Source organism: Motacilla alba, chromosome 5, assembly GCF_015832195.1.
Source record: "Motacilla alba alba isolate MOTALB_02 chromosome 5, Motacilla_alba_V1.0_pri, whole genome shotgun sequence".
Classification (NCBI taxonomy): domain Eukaryota; kingdom Metazoa; phylum Chordata; class Aves; order Passeriformes; family Motacillidae; genus Motacilla; species Motacilla alba.
Window position 1 is genome coordinate 23,108,855 of NC_052020.1, and position 19,744 is coordinate 23,128,598.

The 19,744-nt window shown below is 38.1% G+C and overlaps 1 protein-coding gene across 2 annotated transcripts in view; it reads left to right on the plus strand.

Moving 5' to 3' along the window:
- MYBPC3 (myosin binding protein C3) overlaps positions 1-19,744 on the plus strand; it is a 61,187-nt gene that overhangs the window by 21,928 nt on the left and 19,515 nt on the right. For both annotated transcript variants that reach the window (XM_038137072.1, XM_038137073.1), the window contains 14 exons: positions 707-873; positions 1,636-1,768; positions 2,002-2,004; positions 2,420-2,544; positions 3,140-3,245; positions 7,219-7,385; positions 7,759-7,924; positions 8,825-8,931; positions 9,253-9,282; positions 9,448-9,584; positions 11,095-11,172; positions 12,236-12,395; positions 14,393-14,497; positions 17,632-17,820. In XM_038137072.1, the coding sequence (XP_037993000.1) occupies positions 707-873; positions 1,636-1,768; positions 2,002-2,004; positions 2,420-2,544; positions 3,140-3,245; positions 7,219-7,385; positions 7,759-7,924; positions 8,825-8,931; positions 9,253-9,282; positions 9,448-9,584; positions 11,095-11,172; positions 12,236-12,395; positions 14,393-14,497; positions 17,632-17,820 (1,673 nt within the window). The remainder of the gene's footprint in view (positions 1-706; positions 874-1,635; positions 1,769-2,001; positions 2,005-2,419; positions 2,545-3,139; positions 3,246-7,218; positions 7,386-7,758; positions 7,925-8,824; positions 8,932-9,252; positions 9,283-9,447; positions 9,585-11,094; positions 11,173-12,235; positions 12,396-14,392; positions 14,498-17,631; positions 17,821-19,744) is intronic.

The window sequence follows — 19,744 nt, forward strand, 5'->3', positions numbered from 1 at the left end:
TTTCAAATGAAAATATGATGGCAGATAAAAAAAAGAACACCTCTCCCAAAGCTAGACAGCCAAATTTTCCCCTAGTTTTACTAAACCAAACATTCATTCTTTCATAATCACTAGTTCTTAGGCTAAAATATAAAATAAGCAGTTCATTGTAAATACTGTCTTGTTTGCCACTACCCACCGGTCTCTTTATGTTTTATAGACTACAGACAACAATTTTATTCACAACAGATGACAATCATCTTAATAACCTGTGATTCTTTTTAGTTAAATTAAAAATTGTCCTGAGTAGAAAAGGATGTGCCTCTTATGTACATAAACCAAGTGTCTTTTTTCTAAGATATTGCCAGCATATCAATTCAGTTCCCTGCTTTGCCATGTTCCATGTTTTGTTCATCGATCATGGCAAGAAAATAACTTTCCTTATGTTTCCATTACCCATCATTAAAGGAAGTTAAAATGTATTCGTTTTGGTTGTTAGAAACACACCGTTCAGGACAGAATTCAATTTGAATCACTATATATATAAATAAAATTAAAACAAGACACCAGTTTTGTTTGATTATTTTACATAACAATATAGTAAAAAGTTAGACCGGTAATTATTTTTTTAAGAAATGGCTTTATCAAGACAATATGTAGCTGCCAACCCTATAGCTTTAAATACTCTTTAATAGTAGCACTCAGAGACTCTAATCCCTCTCTGCAGAGGTGAAGGAAAATCTGAATCACAGTCTGATGTTGATGTCTGGGATATCCTGAGGAAAGCTCCTCCTACAGAATATGAGAAAATTGCTTTCCAGTATGGTATCACAGATTTGCGTGGGATGCTGAAACGTCTCAAACGCATAAAGAAGGAAGAGAAAAAAAGCACAGGTTGGTGAGATGCTTTTCTTCCAAATATAGTGTTCATATCTTCTTTATAGCAGTGAGATACAAGATCATAACAAATAGTAATTTCCTGTTCCAGTTATTACCCAGCCTTTACCTACCAAATACTGATTACCAAAGATTGCAGCTATGCCCAATACTCTGAAACTCTGGACATAATGAACACACTCACTTCACCAGTTCCACAAGCTTGGCCCCTTATATTTCCCTGAACATAAAACAACATCCCCTACTTGCCCCTCACCCTAGTTAGTATGTCAGGCAACAATGATATATTTAAACAATTTCATTTTTATTGGTATGATACCTTGGAATTTTTGAGCCTTTCCTAGTCCTGTGATGTATTAATTGCCTAATTGTAACTGGCTTCTTTAAAAGTCTGAAACAGAGAAGGCAAACAGCCTGCATTCATCAGTACTGAGAAGACCAAGTATAATTTTCCTACATGAGCAGATGTAACTCTATTAAGGATGTGTTGAAGTACATATTCACATTTAATTTAGAATATTCTACTTTGCTTATTTTGGTTTGTAACACATGCTTGTCATCCTGCGTTAAGGAAAAACAGTACAGGATGAAGAACAGACAGAAAGGGTAAAAATTCAAACAGGGATGCAGAAATTGGGGAATGTTTAAGATGATGGTAAACAACATGAAAGGGAATAAAGATTTGTTTCATGACCCAGAATGAAAAAAAAATAAGTATAAAAGTGATCAGGTTTTTTTTTTAATCATTCTTTATCATAGCATTCCTCAAGAAACTGGATCCAGCTTACCAAGTAGACAAGGGGCAAAAGATTAAATTAATGGTTGAAGTTGCCAATCCAGATGCTGATGTGAAATGGCTGAAGAATGGACAGGAGATCCAAGTGAGCGGCAGGTAAACTAGAAATATGAGACATCCAAAAAGGAATGAGCTGCAATTTGGACAAAGTGAAAAATCTAGCTTTTCTTAGAAAGAAAGGAATAAACAGGGAGAAATAAGAGCTGAGAAAGAATTTATGTAGTGATATGGCTCAGGATCAGTGTGCTGTTGTCATAACTTTTTCTTTTTTCTTCCCTCTGCTCTATATATCTTCATGTGGGGCTGGATACCTTCATCTACCAATTTAGCAAGTAAGTCCTGAGATTATATTCTGCTCTTGATGGGTATATCCAGGGTTCAAATGCACTTTCTCCTGGGCTGGGATATACCTCAGTGTAACTTGTATGTAAAACAAATTTCCAGTGATTTTGTGCTGAAGCCATTTTTAGTGGTAGCCATGCTAGATCTTAAGACAGCATCCAACACCATTCACAGGATCACATCTCACACTTGAAGAAAGATTCCCCACAATCTCCTATGCTAGTTTTTCAAACACTGCTGCTGTTCACTGCACCAGGACAGGCCTATTGGGCTTGAGTCCTTACAAATCTCGCCACTGGTATCAGAAAAAGAGGAGGAATCTTTTTTTTCTTCCAGGCAGGAGAAGACAGGGACTGGGTCTAGAAGGGCTTTTCCCTGATAATTACATTTAGATTCTCTTTTCAGATATATTTTTGAGGCTGTTGGGAATAAGAGAATACTGACCATAAACCACTGCTCTCTGGCCGATGATGCAGCATATGAATGTGTGGTAGGGGATGAGAAGAGCTTCACAGAATTATTTGTAAAAGGTGAGCAATGGTAGCAAAAGGAAAGAGATATCCCCTAACATTCAGCGTTGAATTACTGTCATCTTCTCTACTCTCAGATTTATCTTGCAGGAAAGGAAACTCTTAAACATATTAACAAATTCTGAAATCTATTAAAGTAGTTCTTTTTCATACAGTTAAATTAAGGAAAATTTTGCCTAACAGCAACCAGGAAAGCAGAACAGTGATAGTTATCATTAATTCTCATTTGGAAAGTTATTTACACCTCAACAATGAGGCTAGAAACTTACTTTAAAAATCTGATTCCGCGCAAGAGAAACACATGCCCCAAGCTCTACAAGCAGATCAAATAGTACAGAAAAGTAATGCCTCCTGTTTGAAAATTTAGAATATAGATGAAAACTGTTTAATCCTATAGTTTTATTCCAATTCATGAAAAATTTCATTTGAAAACTCTGATAAGGTGATCTGGCATAGTAAATTTTTAGTTCTAAGACAGAGATCATCCCCATTTATTTGTCCAGGGACTCTTCCTGTGGAGTAGAGAGTGGTGAAATCTACCTCTGGTCTTCACTGTTTCAGAATACTGTTTTAATAAAATTCTCTTTATTTTCAGAACCTCCAATCCTGATCACTCACCCACTGGAGGACCAGATGGTGATGGTTGGAGAGAGAGTGGAGTTCGAGTGTGAAGTGTCTGAGGAAGGAGCTACTGTGAAATGGTAAGGGAATAGAAGAAAAAAAACAAAGCAAACCAAACCAACATGAAACCATCTTCCCCCATGGAACATACCAGGACGTGTGAAATAAAAAGGGAGAACACATCCTACATAATTGTTTTCATGTTTTCTCCTATATGTCAAATATGGAAGAGGAACTGAGAAGCAAAAATATGACACAAAACCCCAGATTAAGTATACATATTTTATAGTGTCTCTAGAATTTCTTGCTGAGTGTTTACTCTTCAGTAATGCCTAAGTATTGCCCAGACTAATCAGATCCATACTGTGGTGACTTTGCTGTACTTTTTGAATCTTCTCAACTGTAGTGAGGCATTTGGATTTCTAAAGTATTTTTTGTTAGGTAAAAAAGTAGTGTCTCTTGAGACACAGAGGGAACCTATCTGCTGTGGTGATCTTGCAAAGCTGGTCATTATGCTTATGCAGCAAGACAGATTAAGATGACAAATATTTAGACCATGGATCCTGTTTTCTTGGGCATTCCAGCTGAGCAGAATCTGGAAGGCGCATGCTGCTTGGGCAGGCATGACAAGCAGGGCTCATATGCCAGGTCTCAAGCGCGCTATTCTCACTTCATTTCTCTACCAGCTGAAATTCCCTTGTGCTTGTTAACAGCTTCAGGCACATGGTTATCAAGCATTCCCACAATGCCCATTACATTCCTGGAAAGTGCCAACTAATGATCTGCTGTCCCAAAGGAAGGAACTGAGAATTTAAATGGAGTCCAAGAGCTAGTACAGCGTGTGCATTACACTATTAAAGCCGCAAGCACAGGGACATGCATTCTATTGTTCAGGAACTGACTGCAGATGCCTGGTCACAAGAGATGGGGACAACCAGATCTGTCCATCTCAGAACACAGTGCAGCTGCCACACTTTGATCCTGTGCCTTTGAACAACTCCCATACATCTCGCAGAGCTGTTATCTGTGGGATGGGCATTTAATGTGACAAGGGCAAACCGGCAGCTGTCTCAGTCTGAAATGCAGCAAGTGGTCAGAGAAACTCATCAAATCATTGCAATGGAAAACTGAGCAGTTAGACTTTCACACTGTATTTTACTGGTTTTGTTATGTGAGACTCTGTCAACAAAAACTCTTTGGCAACAAAAGGGAACATTTTGGACCGCAGAGAGAAGTGTCCAGGGAAAACTTGAAACACAGTGTGGAGAAAGAGTTCCAGTTTTATGGCTCATTAGGGAAATTATCAACAGTTTAAGCTGAGTAACAGGCACTAACTCAGAGCACCTGTTATAGTTCTTAAATCTTCAAACTCAGGATGTAAAAACACAAGCACATGAACAAAGGCAATTATGTGACTTGCACAAGACAGAAATAAGGGTGAGGCACAGCATCAGACTAGGGCTTGGAGAATTCATCATGTGGGTCTCTTCAGAGCAGTCAGAAAAGAATGTTCTCTTGGAAGCTTTCACATTATTACAACTCTTGCAGTACTATGGAACAGGTTTTGTTCTAAACTTCAGACGGTCTTGGAAATAAGATAATACTTGAAGAAAAAGTTATAATAAAATACATAGTTTTGTTCTAATTTTCGATCTCTGAATGCTGGATGTACCATCTTATCAGCTCCAAATCAAAAGAAACCATGGTAATGTATATTTATAGCAATAAATCTGTGTGTCCCAATTATCACCTACATCAGTGATATCTCAGAAGACATTAACCAATTAATACTCAGAATCCAAACAGGAAATAGGAATGCATTTCCAGACAAAGAGGATTTGAGTGATGAAGTTGAGAAGAGATATTTGATCTTGCAGATGTTTGGGACTTGGAAAGACTAAACCACAGCTGACCTACCTATTACTGCACTAGTTTGGCTTCAAATGTGAGGCTGAGCCAATGACCTATGGTGTTCTGTAAACCAACATTTCTATGACTCTATATAATGCTTCACTTACCCTTTAATATCAACAGATATTCTATTTATAGTTCCAATTGCCAAAGGAAGGCCTGTAATACTACCTTATATAGGTTTTCTGCTTTTCACAGTACCAGAGTATTATTTTAAGCTAAATGCTAACTGGAGTTCTGTTTTGAGGTTTACAGTCTCTATTTGTCACTATACCCCTCTGCAAACTCAGATCAGCAATGTGCCAGTCAGTAAAACAAACACAAGTTAAAGACAGTATTCCCGTATTCCCCTCCTAGGGATTTAAGACACTAATCGTTACAAAAAGACTATTTTCATTATTTAGTCAAGATTTCAAGAGAACTCTTTCTCACCAATGGGCAAATAGAACATTCAAATATTTTTCATGAGCCCTGTATCCAAATAGACCATGGGAAAAAAAATTAAAAGTTCAGTTTCAAAAGTCTAAGCACTTGGCTTTGCCTTTAGTGACAGCAGCATGCTGAACTTTGGGATTAAAGTCTATTCTCAGCAATTCAGCAAAGGTTTCTGTAAAGCATTGCCGCACTTGTTCCAGAACTAATTTGCATGAATCACAACAGCCTTAAGAGATCATCTGACATGTTATCTCAGACTCTTGTCTGAAGAGTAATGAAGAGGAAAGAAAAGGAAACATTATCCTGACAATAATAGCAAGTGCTGTGCTTCAAGTGGTTGTTAAAGGCATCCTCTGCTTCCTCCCTGGCACTGTTCTGTGACCTGGAAGGGAGGCCAGGCCTTCTCTAAACCAGCTCTAAGTTCCAGGGAGCTCTGCTGTAACAAACAGTCATGAGGGAGTTACCTGCAGGTATTCTGAAATGCAGTTGCATCAGGAACATCTGAGTCACACGTTGTAGGATCTTTGTCTCTGCTTAAAGTTTTAATCTTGTGATTTACTTTAGCAGACTCTGATAGAGGTAAAAGGTTTTCTGGCATAAATCTACTTAGAAATTAGAGCTATGGTATTTTAATGTGTCTCAAGTAGCATTACAATTTGCTATTCTGTAAGCTCATTTGTTAAGCTGAATAGTCACTGAGTCACTGGTCACGAAGAAGTCACAAATAAGGGAAATGACAAAAAAGCAGAAAATATTTTTACTCTATTAAAATCATGCATATTTTTTATTTGTTTTTCCGTGTGACTATCAAAGAGAAAACCTTTTTCATTTACAAACTGCAGCAGTATTCAAGTGACAAAACAGAAATATATTCAAGTAATAATGAAAAATATAATGCTAAATATAATACTAATTTTACAAAATTAGTAAATTGAAGAAATTACAAGTATTTGCTGTTTGTTATTTAGGATTAGGAACAGGAAACCCTTGAAACGCCTTATGTATTTTTGTATGACCTTGATTAAACAGCGTGAGTTCTCCCTGTGCATTTCCCTTCATGATGACTGGAAATCACAATAATTTAATTTCCTCCTGGGCTAGATGGTGAAGCTTAATTTAGTAAAGCCTTAAGTATACTGTGGCATCCTTGAATGGAAAGAGCTACAAAATCCAAAATACACATTCATTTGAATCCATCCTAAAATTTTCTCCTTTTGCTGATGCCCACAAATCACGGATTTATAACAATTATATTTCACATCAGGAAAATTAAGACTTTTAAGTAATATCCCATCAAGTTCCATTTAATTTATGGCCATTATTAAGACAGTAAATTCCCTGCTGGTGAAGTGTGTTTTCAACTCTTTATCTCCTACAGCATTTAACACATTTTCATGTTTGTCTATAGCATATAAATAGACAAAAAAAATAGAAAATAAATAATAAAATAAATAGAAAAAAAAATCAAGTAATTACTTGTGGTGTATTCTCTTGAACCAGAAGTCAAATACCTAGATAAAATTAATGGTCAAGATAGAGGCATTCTGGTTGCACTGACATTTGTGCAACAATCCCTTTATTGCCAGCCTGAAATGCTACGAAGATTGGATTCACCTTGTGTCTTCCAATCCCTAGTAACAGTGAGCTGACCCTTACTCTCCTCTTTCAACCATAACAAAAATGACTCAACACTATTTGGCATTTCAGGGAAAAGGATGGAATTGAACTGACACGAGAAGAAACATTTAAATACCGATTCAAGAAAGATGGAAAAAAACAATATCTCATTATTAATGAGACAACCAAGGAGGATAGTGGACACTACACTGTGAAGACCAATGGCGGGGTATCAGTCGCTGAACTGATTGTGCAAGGTAGGCATCGGTAATATCCCAGAAACAGAAGCTGAAAAATGAGAACAGGCTGAAGGTAACCTTCTCCAGATAGTGCAGAGTGGTGGCATAATCCCCCTGACAGGAAAAAGGAGATGCAATAAGGGACATAGGGTTTGATAATAAAGGGTTTGAGGAGAACTCAGACCTGTGTGCCAGATATAACAGATACTCTGATAACAACAGGTGCTTAGCTATCAGTCCTGTTAAAGCCCTGCAGGCTGTCTATTTCCCTTCATATTTCCTCCTTCCAGCTTGCTCAGCCTTTGCCTTTTCTACTCAGTAAATCCACATCATCTACTTACAGAGCCATTCTGATTTTTGATGTGTGTATCGATTATTCTCACGATATCAGAGAAAAAGCTGGAAGTTTATCAGAGCATTGCAGACCTGACAGTGAAGGCACGTGACCAGGCAGTCTTCAAGTGTGAAGTTTCAGATGAAAACGTGAAAGGAATCTGGCTGAAAAACGGAAAGGAGGTGATCCCAGACGAAAGGATAAAGATCTCCCATATCGGCAGGTCAGTCTTGTTTCAGAAAGCAGGCACAGGCTTGGGATTTGCAGCGCAATCCATAAGAATTATCTCAGGTGTTAAGAATACAAAGGGAGATTTTGTCTTGGCTCCAGCAAACAGGTAAAAAGTTTAAAAGCTTTTCATATGCAATCAACATCTAGTGACAGACTTGTTTTAGTATGTGTGCAGTCTTTCTGAGTTGGTGCATTTCATATATATGACTTCAGCAGTACATCAGCAAAAGTAAATCCTAGTTTTCATCAGGATAATGTGGTGTTTTGGTATTCAAAACACATTGCTGAGAACTTTAAAACTAACAGTAGTGTTAAGATAGTACATGTGAGTAAACCCTACAGAAAAATTAGCATTTACATTAACATATACAGTCGTGTCATTCTGTGCTCAAGTTTCCTAGCAGTCTAGCTACTAATGGAAATGGAAACTAAGAAGATTCAGCACTAAATATCAGGAGAAGTCTTTCCTGGTACTCTTTTCTGTATTCTGTTTCGAACTTAAAATAATACAGGGATGGAGACTCACTTTTTAATTTGTTTAGTCACAGTTACTGTTTCACAGTTGGATCAAATGAAACCAGTCAGCACTGGTACAACTGCCCTTGTAATGGCAAAGGACTGGACTAGAACAAGGAAACTGCTTCCTCTCTTCAAACAATCTACCTTGACAAAAAAAAATCCATTCATGGACAATGTACTGATATGGATTGGCTTCAATACTGAAAGCAGGGCAGTCTACAGCCCTGGTGGTTTTTGCCAATTGTCATGGCATGGGAAGAAGAAATAATAATTTCTGTTAGTATCCTATGGCCTGCACCTTGTCTCTCGAGATAGCCCGTTTCTCCTGGGGAGGCAAGGGAAGGGAGTGCAATATATTTGTTCATTTTTCCAGAATCCATAAGCTAACTATTGAGGATGTAACACCAGAGGACGAGGCTGATTATTCCTTCATTCCTCAAGGATTTGCTTATAACCTTTCTGCCAAGCTTCAGTTTTTGGGTAAGTTATTTTAGAACATGTAATGGGAATTCCACAGGGATAAAATGGTGATATTAATCATGGTTATACCAGGAAAGAGAATGCTGATTTCCTTTCTGATACCTCAACGTAGACATATTGCTTTTCCCTGTTATTTTGCATTACCATTATCACATGGGTTTACAGAGCCTGTTTTTTAATTAATTGTATAAATCTGCTGATTAATATGCCTTATGACGTTTCAATCAGTTTTTAAATTACTTTGTTTGTGCAAATGCTATGTAAATTCTGTTTTCTGATCTATTTCTTCTTCTCTGTCTCCTCTTTCCTTCCCCCCCACAGAGGTCAAGATAGATTTTGTACCAAGAGAAGGTAAGAACAGCAGTTATTATTTACATGCAAGTAAGAATGCTTTCAATAGCAAAGTAAGTGGAATATGTTTTCATTATTAATGCATGAATTTTTATTTTTTTTTTCATTTTCCATTCAGATTACTCAAACTATATTTAAAACTTATCTTTTCTATCTTTACTATAGAACCCCCTAAAATCCACCTCGACTGTCTGGGTCAATCCCCTGACACTATTGTCGTGGTGGCTGGGAACAAACTGAGATTGGATGTTCCTGTATCAGGAGATCCAACACCCACTGTCATCTGGCAGAAAGTAAACAAGGTAATGTGCAACCTGACGCAGTGTCTGAGGCAAGTCACAACTGCACATTTATTTTTCCCTCTCAAATATTACTTTGGTTTACAGTTATTGACAAGTATTTCCATCTCCCTTTCAATTTTATGTTTTTAAACCTCAAGAAAAAAAAAAAATTAAATACCTGGACTGCAGCTGCTTGGGACACAGCTGGCTTTGTGATTCATCCTGAACTGTTGTTCCTTTTTAAGAACTGTTCCCTGTTTTTTTAGTCCAAAAGAAGAGGCTGACTATATATGAGTAGACATATGTAGATGCAGATAGAAGGATATCATACATATTTATTCTCTTCCCACCTCAGAGAAAAATAAATAAACTATGAGTTATCCCCATCACCTTCACCTGATAGAATGAACATTTTCTGGAGGTGGCAGCTTCTTTTTTTAGTCTTTATCAAGGATTCTACCATTTGTGAAGTAAATGTCATCTTAGCAGACTAGTGGCATAAAACTGAATTTCATATAATAAAAATAGAGGAACTTTGCTATTTACCTTATCAAAGCAGTTACAAAACATCAGAGAAAGAATTTAGAAGCTAGACTTAAAATGTTAAGTGAGCTTCCTTTCTGGGTATCTCAAAATATCCCCACCCCTCACCATCTGTGGGCTTTTGAGCTATAACTAGCACAAAACAGAAATATTTTGCATAATATTCTACAGCAGCATTACACATCCATATGTGTAGACACAGAAAAAATAATACTGTCAATTATGTTAATTCCCCCAATCTCCTATTTCTTCATTATTATGCTGCATTCTTGCTCAGGTTAGCATATCTAATAGCACTCAGAACTTGTTTCCTTCAATGCAGAATTAGTATGGAAACAAATTTTTTAAAAGCCAAGAAATTGACTCTTCTATAGAGAAGTTTCTCTGATAAAATGACAATTGGGTATCAGACAACCTCTGTCCAGCATTTCTTCTGAGGTGTGAGGTCTCAACATATGAGGAAAAGCAGCCAGTCCCGACTGAAGGTTGTGTAAAATATACTTACTAATGAAATTCCAAACAAAGAGTAGCACAGCCTCAAAAGATGTTGTTCAATGAGTGTTACAGACCTATTTCTGAATGTTAAAATATTTACATCAATTTACTATCCCATTGTTACAGAGAGAAGTAATCCTTATTTTTGTACTTATACATATAGAGTAACTAGTACCAGAGAACACAGACAGGTTCACAACCATTCACAATAACACTGCAGGAATGTCATTCTTCTGCCTTTGCTAAGCTGCAAACCTGAGTTTGCTGATTTATCTTTCCCTTAATTCACTGCATTCTGATACTTTTTTTTTCCATTTCTACTTTTTACTTTGGTTTTGGTAGATTTCCTTCTCAGGTCTGCTTGCAGCCTAACTTTGCTTTTCTCCCATCTTTATATTCAACCCCCCTAACAGAATCTTCTCTGTCTTGCAGAAACAGCTTTACTGCTCTGCTCAGCCTTAGCTGACTTTCTGTGGTTTCTTTGCTTATCTAGAGAAACGACCTGCTTCGAAACACTGATGATTCCATGACTCCCTCAGAAAACAGCAGTGATTTAAATACTGATAATAAGGTAAGTTCCTTATTATTTATGCAACCACACAAATGTTCTTAGTGTTTTCCAGATAAAAGGTCATACTCAGAAGGAAATAACATTTAAGTCAGCAGATATTAAAAGTCAAACAGCACATCAGGCCCACTGTCCTGCCTCACAGTGGTAATTAATTATCAGACACCTGCTGGGTGATCTGGTGAACAATTTTAGAGTAAGAAGCTGATTGAGAAAGTCTTTCTAATCATCATCACATGGTAACTGGGGAATCAAAGAGGGAATCAAAGCAGTCATTTTAAAACTCTTTTACATTTATTTGTGGCGATTTTTTCCCTCAGTAACCTGTAAGCTTCAATAATGACTAGAACAAAATCTTACATGGAAAGATGACAATGGGTCAAGAGAGTGGATGGACTATAAAGAAGTGAAACCGGACTCACATTGCAGCAACTTTCATTTTTCACATAAATGACTTCTCTCTTGATAGAGTAAAAAATATTTTACATTTATTATACAGCAACGAACCATTCTCAGGGTTAGGATCCTGCTGCACTAATCACTATTTGGACATGTATTCTTTCTAGTGGTTCCTGTTCTAAATCTAAAGATACATAGGCACATAAGGGAAAAAAGGAGTGTATTATATATGTACAACTAAAGTGTGGCCATTGAGTGGCAGAAATCACACTGATGCCATTAACAGTTACAAAAATCTTATTTTAATTTATACAGTAACCAACTGTTATCTATTAAACTCTTCACAGTGATGCTAGCAGCTGTCCCAAGTAAGAATTTCTGGAAGTAGTCAGTAACTTCTTTGAAACATAACTGGGTTTGTGTAACTGGTGATGAATCCAAACAACCTGCAGACCTCCAGAACAAATTTTCCCAAATGTTATTTGCATGAGCCAGCCAGTCTACATTTTCTGTATTCTACATACAAAAAGAACTTGAATCATTCTACAGCTTTTCAATAATTATTTTAATATTCAATGATTTGTAGTTTTTCATCAGCTTACAGACTCATCAGGCTGCCCCTGGCACAACTTGCAATGATGTTATCTGTTCCTTTCACTGGCCACAGCTCCTGTTTGAATCTGAAGGCAGAGTCCGAGTGGAGATGCATGAAGACCATTGTGTCTTCATCATTGAAGGGGCAGAAAAAGAGGATGAGGGAGTTTACAGAGTCATACTTAAGAATCCAGTTGGAGAAGATAAGGCTGATATCACAGTCAAAGTTATTGGTAAGTGAAAGAAAGAAACAGCTAAAGCATGAAAGAATGTTGAGTCTGCTGAAGCTCACCCTTCTCAAAAAGTCTTAAAGTCTCTCTGATACAAGTTCTAACTTTAGGCTTAGAAAAATGAAAAAGGATCATAAAGAGAGGAACATTATCAATCATAAATTCAGCAGAAGTATTTTTTCAGAGGTGAAAAGAGAAGAACTCCCAGTAGTAATCCATGTATTTCCTGTTTCAGGTGATTCTATCATTTTATGGATGACAATCCATTCTGAAGTACATGCTTCATGCTTGTCAGAAATAAGAAAAGCTTTTAGTCATTTTGTCGTGGGTTATGTTTTTAAGCAGAGATTACTTCATTCTATAAGCAGTAAATGGTTAATGGAATAAAGAAACATAATGTATCTGAAAGAAGATGAACAGATTGACAGACTCTTCAATGAGTCACAAAAGACCTGGGAGGGATATGATTTTGAGTCAGTAAGTTTTATAAATTTTTCATAATATTTAATTGCTAATACCCTGGCACACATAACAAAAGAACAAGTTATTAGCAAATCAGAAATGATAAAAGAAAATTACTTTCACCTACAGTATTAAAATTTAGAATTGCTTGGTAAACACTACATTTTCTTCCATCTTTTATGAATATTAAATCAGAATATTTACTAAGAATGTCTCTGAAGTGACATAATATGTGGGACATGCAGTCATATTTTATAAAACTTATTCTAGAGAAAATAGGAAACCCTGAAGCAAGTCTCATCTTACAGAACAGAATTACCTTACATTTTTGTAAAAATTTTATTTTGTCTGGGAAGAAAAAGGGAGCTGAATAATCAATGATATTTAAAGGAAATCAACCTAACAAAGAAGAATCAAATAGCAGGATTCCCTTTAGACTAAGTTAATACATTCTGGTTGTACCTATTGTTGCTATCTGACAAAGCTGTATCACAGAATCAGATAATAAATGTGGCTGGAGAAGATTTCTGATCTCATCAAGTCCAACCCCACCATGTCAGCTGGATCAGGCACTGACTGCCACATCTAGTCTTTACATAAACACCTCCAGGGGTGACTCCCTGGGTGGCCCATTCCAAATCTAATCACCCTTTCTGTGAAGAAATTCTTCCTAATGTCTAACCTAAACCTCCCCTGGTGCAGCTTAAGCTTGTGTCCTCTCATCCCAAGTCTCTGGTTGCCTGGGAGAGAGGTCAAAACCCACCTGGCTCGACCCTCCTTTCAGGGAGATGTAGAGAGCAATAAGGTCACCCCTGAGCCTCCTTTTCTCCGGGCTAAACACCTCCAGCTCCCTCAGCTGCTCCTCATAGGACTTGTGCTCCAGACCCTTCACCAGCTCCATTGCCCTTCTGTGGATGTGCTCAGCCCCTCAGTGTCCTTCTTGTTGTGAGGGGCCCAAAACCGGACACAGCTCTTGAGGTGTGGCCTCACCAGTGCCAAGTACAGGGGGACAATCACTGTCCTGCTCCTGCTGGCCACACTGTTGCTGATCCAGGCCAGGATGCCATCGGCCTTCTTGGCCACCTGGGCACAGCTGGCTCATGTTCAGCAGCTGTTCACCAACACCCTCAGGTCCTTTTCCACTGGGCCACTTTCCAGCCACTCTTCCTGCAGCCTGTAGTGCTGGAGGTTATTGTGCCCAAATGCATCACCCAGCACTTGAGGTTGTTGAACCTTAAGCCATTGGCCTTGGCCCATGATCCAGCCTGTCCTGGTCCCTCTGCAGAGCCCTCCTGCCCTCCAGCAAATCGACACTGACCCAACTTGGTGTCATCCACGAATTTGCTAACGACAGATCCAATACCCTCATCCAGATCATCAGTAAAGATATTAAACAGGACTGGGCCCAACACTGGTTCCTCGGGGACACCACTACATCAATACCCCACAGGAAAAAAAAAGGGTTAAAAATATTTCATTTACTTGCATAAAGAAATTGAAACAATAAAAACTCTTGTTCATTCTCACACTTTCTTCAGATGTTCCCGACCCTCCAGAAGCTCCCACAATCAGCAACATCGGAGAAGATTACTGCACTGTGCAGTGGCAACCCCCGAAATACGATGGTGGGCAACCGGTACTTGGTAAGAGTCCAAACACATGCAGTCCCCTGCAGCTCGGCACATTTTTTTTTTTGCTGCTTCTTTGAAATGGCGCAGAAGGATTCTCTGTTTAGACTTTAGGAAGGCTGACCCTCAGACAGGAGCTGCTCTGATGCACTGAACCCTCAAACCAGCCCAAGGCCTGGCCCTCCAATTCTGAGCAGAGAGTGCCCCCTGCCTGTGCGATTTCAGTCACAGAAGTATTGCAGCAAACGAGTTAGCAAAGCACGAAAAAATGAGATGAAAAATAGCTAAAGCTAACTATCCTCATTCAAGACTGAAATTTTAAGTCAGTATACAGGCCTTTGTGCTTACCTAGGAATATCAAAACAGATCTGTGGCCACCTCAGTCAGCAACTCCAGGCATCTGCAATCTCAGGCACTCATGCACTATGTTTTCTAGTGGAAAACTACTTCATAATTCTACTTCATATAAAACAATGGGTTATAAAACAGTTTCAATCATTTTAGTACCTTAAAGCCGGTACTGAAAACTAGAGTGCAAAGTTATCATGTGATGCAGGAAATGAGCAGGCACAATCAAGATTATCACTGATGCCATTTTAAGTTCTGCACAGAGCATGGTGAGTTTTAGATAGAAATCTCTGTGATCCTCAGAAGGAAAAGAAAATAATGCAGGGTCTTGACCAATTTTAGGGGAAAAAATTCCTCTGGAGTCCATATCTAGCAATTTGTTTAATAAAGATCTCTGGAGCTTGAGTTTCTTTGGAAAAAAAAATTTGAAAGCTATACAGACACCCATGGGGATGCCAGAGCTAGAAATGTCTAAATTTTTTTTAATCCCCTGAATAGTATCTGGAAGAGAGGAGTTTATATTTGCATTTGGATGTTTGGACTTCATTCATTTCCACCAGATCTGTCTCATTTAAATCAAATAATTTACCTGTGCAGGACCAAACAAGGAACTGCTGGGCCAGTGCTTTGTGGTTTCATCTATTCTGACAGGAAGAAAGCAAGAAGTCAAAATATGTGCAAAGACATTTACCAGTAGTTGTGTCATTACCACAGGCAACCCCTACCTCTCTGACTATTCAAAGCCTATTATTTTGTTTTGTAGGGTTTTCAGGGCACATATTTTGAAAAGTTCTTTGCTTTGTTTTCGCTGTGAAAGGAAGGATTCTGTTGATGTTTCAGTAACAACCCTTGGCACCTGAAGGAGGTTCCTTCAGGTGGCACAGGGCTGCACTAGTGCTAGAGCTCCAATAAAACACCTGCAGCAGAGGGAGAGGAAAACTGAGATGCAGCACTACCCCTTCAGACAGAGCTTTAAAAGCAAGTTAAGAAGGCAGGGGGAAAAAGGCATATTCATTCTCATCTGTCTTCATATTGTTACAGATGGCTTTGTAGGCAGTCAGATACAGTCTTTATTAGTTGTATCCAATAGATATAAAAAAAGAAATTCACACCCCATCTTCACCTTTCCTGGGGTTTTGTTTGCTTTTTGTATTACTAAAACAGTATCTTTAACTCTCGCACATTTGGTAGATTTGGGGAAATAATCTGCTTTACCAAATGTCACCAATACGACCAGTATCGTCATTTTACCTCCTTTCTGCCTGTTGTTTGTTTTGTTTTTTTAATTGCAAATCTCTTCATTTTGACACTTATGTGTTTAACACTGGTTATCTATAAAAGCAAAAAACCCCAGAAACTGAGTTGATGAAACTTCTCTCAGTCTCATAGACCCTGCTGAAGAGAGAAAAACCAGGAACATACCAAAAGAACCATAAGTCTGTCGCTTACAGCATTTAAATCTGAAAGCTATGGAAAACAATTATGCCAGGAGTACATCTTCATCCATTTAAAGTGATGACACAACCTGTCAGCTTAAAGATACTTCCACTGTTCTTTTCCCAGAACATTCTGTAGACTCCCATGCTCTTCTTGCATTTCAGCATTGACAGGAAAGGCTGCACGGTGTCTGTGCCTACAGCATGCCAGCAAATCAAATGTGCCTGTCATTCTCCCTACCCCTGGAGACACCTAAAGTGTGAATCATACTTCCCAGGTATACCAAAGGGACCTCTGCAAGTTTGATAGCCATGACCTTGGTGAGCAGCAGGGACTGAATCACTTTCCTGCATGGCTCAGTTATAAGTCCTTGCTATGGACTTACACTATTGTAGATGCCCCCGTTAAAGACATCTGTACAGACCTCTGCAGTCCATGGGAAGGAGCACATCCACACAATACACTCAGATACATGGCATGTGTACATGACTATTCTCTCATATTCTTTCAGTAGTTAAAGATGAATAGTTTTCATAGCAAAGTTGGTTTGAAAGAAGATGTGTGGATCACATCCAGTCACTCTATCTGCAACACAGAGAAGCAGCAGAAATTTAATATAGCTAAGTGGAAAGAAACAGTTCAGTAGTCCTTTGTAGCAGGTCAACTGGAAAATATCTGACATCTGTGTTTCCAATATGATATACAACCATCCTCCATATTAAGCATGAGGAATCACAGATTCCATTCCCAGTTTTGGGAAATGAGAAGTTTATCTTTTAGACTGATAATCCAGCCTCACCTAGTCATTCTGGAAAACAGCATGGTAGTGTTGGAAAGGCTGTGGATGTTCTGGAGAAATGCTAAGACATGGATTCAGGCATACAGATGACACCTGAAGCTGTACTGCAGATTTGGTCTGCAGTGCACCCAGCTCTCTTTGTTCTCTGCTATCATACAGGCTGTCATTCCTTCCCAAGGAAATCAGAGCAAGAAAAACGGTGAGTGGCCATATCTCCCTCACTGTAGGGCTGAAGCAGGCTGAGATCTGCATTGTCTGGGAAGCATTCTGAATTTCCACCACTTTGCAAAGAACACAGAGATCTAGCATCAGTTCTTTGATAAAACATTAATTTAAAATAAAAGGAATTTTCAAACAGTTCATCCAATTAATTCTTTGTGGGGGATTTAGGCTGTTAGTCAAGGTTAGTGAATTGAAGCAGAGTAAAATAAATAATTTTTTTAACTCTGTGCCACATCTTAGACATTTCAAGGAAATTTCTCCTTCACTTAAAAGGATTTTATTTTTCCTGCATGTGAGACAACAATTTCCAGTTCTTTTACATCATAACAGCTGTCCTTTCCAGGCTATATTTTAGAGAGAAAGAAGAAGAAGAGCTATCGATGGATGAGACTGAACTTTGACCTTTTAAAAGAGCTAACCTATGAAGCCAAGCGGATGATTGAAGGAGTGGTTTATGAGATGCGGATTTATGCTGTGAATTCTATTGGCATGTCCCGGCCAAGCCCTGCCTCACAACCCTTCATGCCAATTGGTGAGTTTTGATACTCCATGTTATTTCTAGGATAAAACCAAGACAGGACAATTCTGATCTCTCCTCTTCAACCGCTCTTACAGCTAAAAAGAATGTGTCAGAAAAGAGGCTATGAACCATCTCTATAGTCTATATTTAATCAGCCTTCTCCTTTGTAATGTTCCTCTATCTCTCATTCCTCTTCCTGAAGAGCACAGAGGTTCCAGTTTCATGAAATTGCTGATGAAATTTTAGTTGTTATAATTAGAAGTGTGAGAGTCAAGCTGGATCTGGAAAGGAGGAGAACTAATTGACAGAGATTTCACTGTCCCTCTCAGCTTCTCCCATTCCCTTATGGGTGCAAATATCACAGTATCCCGTCCAGTGCTCCCTTAATCCCAGCCCTCTCCACAGCTAAAAGGATAGATGATTAAGAAAATATTTGAGGAATGATTTTCTATAAATAATGCTTCCCAATACAGCAGCACAGTGTCTCCTGCAGTCCCTGAGCAAGGAGCAAACTAAAGGAGTCCTCAGGAAGCCTGCCTGCTAAGACCTTTAGGGAGAAGACCCACAAAGATACAAATAGCTGGAGGTTAAAATGACTAGAGTTTCTAAATCTACAAATAACAGCGAAGGGGGACAGCCTGCTGACGGAGATCATGTAAAAGCAGATGATGCAGCAAACGAGTCGGAAGGGAAGGCTGAACTGCAAGAAGGGTCTCTTAATTCTGGATATCAAACTCACAATGGCTGGTCTGCAACAAAAGAGGTCGAACAAGAATCACCAAGTGGAGCTACTGAAAAAAAAGGTCCAAAGTTTTCATGGGATAGGCAAAGTTTTACTTGATTAAGGATAAAGTTCACACTTACTTCTTCAGAGAAGAGGTTTGGGGTTTTGATCGTGTACTGTGTGGTTGTGTATGCTCCCAATTTCCTTCTGTGTGCTGTCCTTGCTACCATGTGAATACGAAAATTTTTGACAGTTACAGAAATTAAATTAGGTGATATTTTTTGGTGGTTTTTTGTTGGGCTTTTTTTTTTTTTTTTACAATAACTTTGGGAACTAAGACTGGTTTAAATTAGTTCCACAATATGTAAAACTGTACTTAACTTACATTGTAAAATCTAAGATGTATGTTCAGTAGATGTTCAGTTTATAATACACATACACATAGATTATGCCAAACAGAATCATTAACACGATTGCTCTTATGGTATGCATACTAAATTTCATGGTACTGCACCCTAAATGTTATTTTGAAAAAGATGTTTTCTGTTTGCTTTTTGGTATCAATTATTTCACAGTAATATTTATGTGTATTTTGAATCCACTAGTAAGGGCTTTTCTTGATTATTTTTAAATTAGTAGAAAATAGTCATGCTGCAGAAGACTGAATTTAGCTAGTGGTCTTTCTGAACTGTGGGTTTATAAAAAGCCATGACAAATCTGTTCTGAAGAGATATGAAAAAGCTGTATCTAAACCAAAATTTTTTATCCCAAAAATATTTTTGTCAAGGGTGTCTCGGTTACAAATGCACAAATCAGAAGTAGTGTTTCTGTAAACACGTAGTCATAACTTTTAGTCATTTTCTTCACTGTGTGAGTGAAGTGAAATTTAGCCACTGTCAGTTTGCTCTTCTGACCATGTGAATTTTGTCCAGCTACAATCAGGGTGTAAGTACAGAATATAAAAGGTACATATTTTCATTTTTAAACTTCTGTGCAGAATTATGATGACAATTTGACTCTCTTCTACAGGTCTTCATTTTTTCAGTGGCTTTTCTCATAAGGGAGCATCTGTGAATAGGAACTACTATCTTAACTTCTTGTTCCCCTTCCTATTATAGGAATCTTATGCAATGTTTTTATTAAATAATGCAATAGGTGTTACACTTACAACTGAGCTTCAGGTAGATTTATTTTATTAATATAGGGGGCACA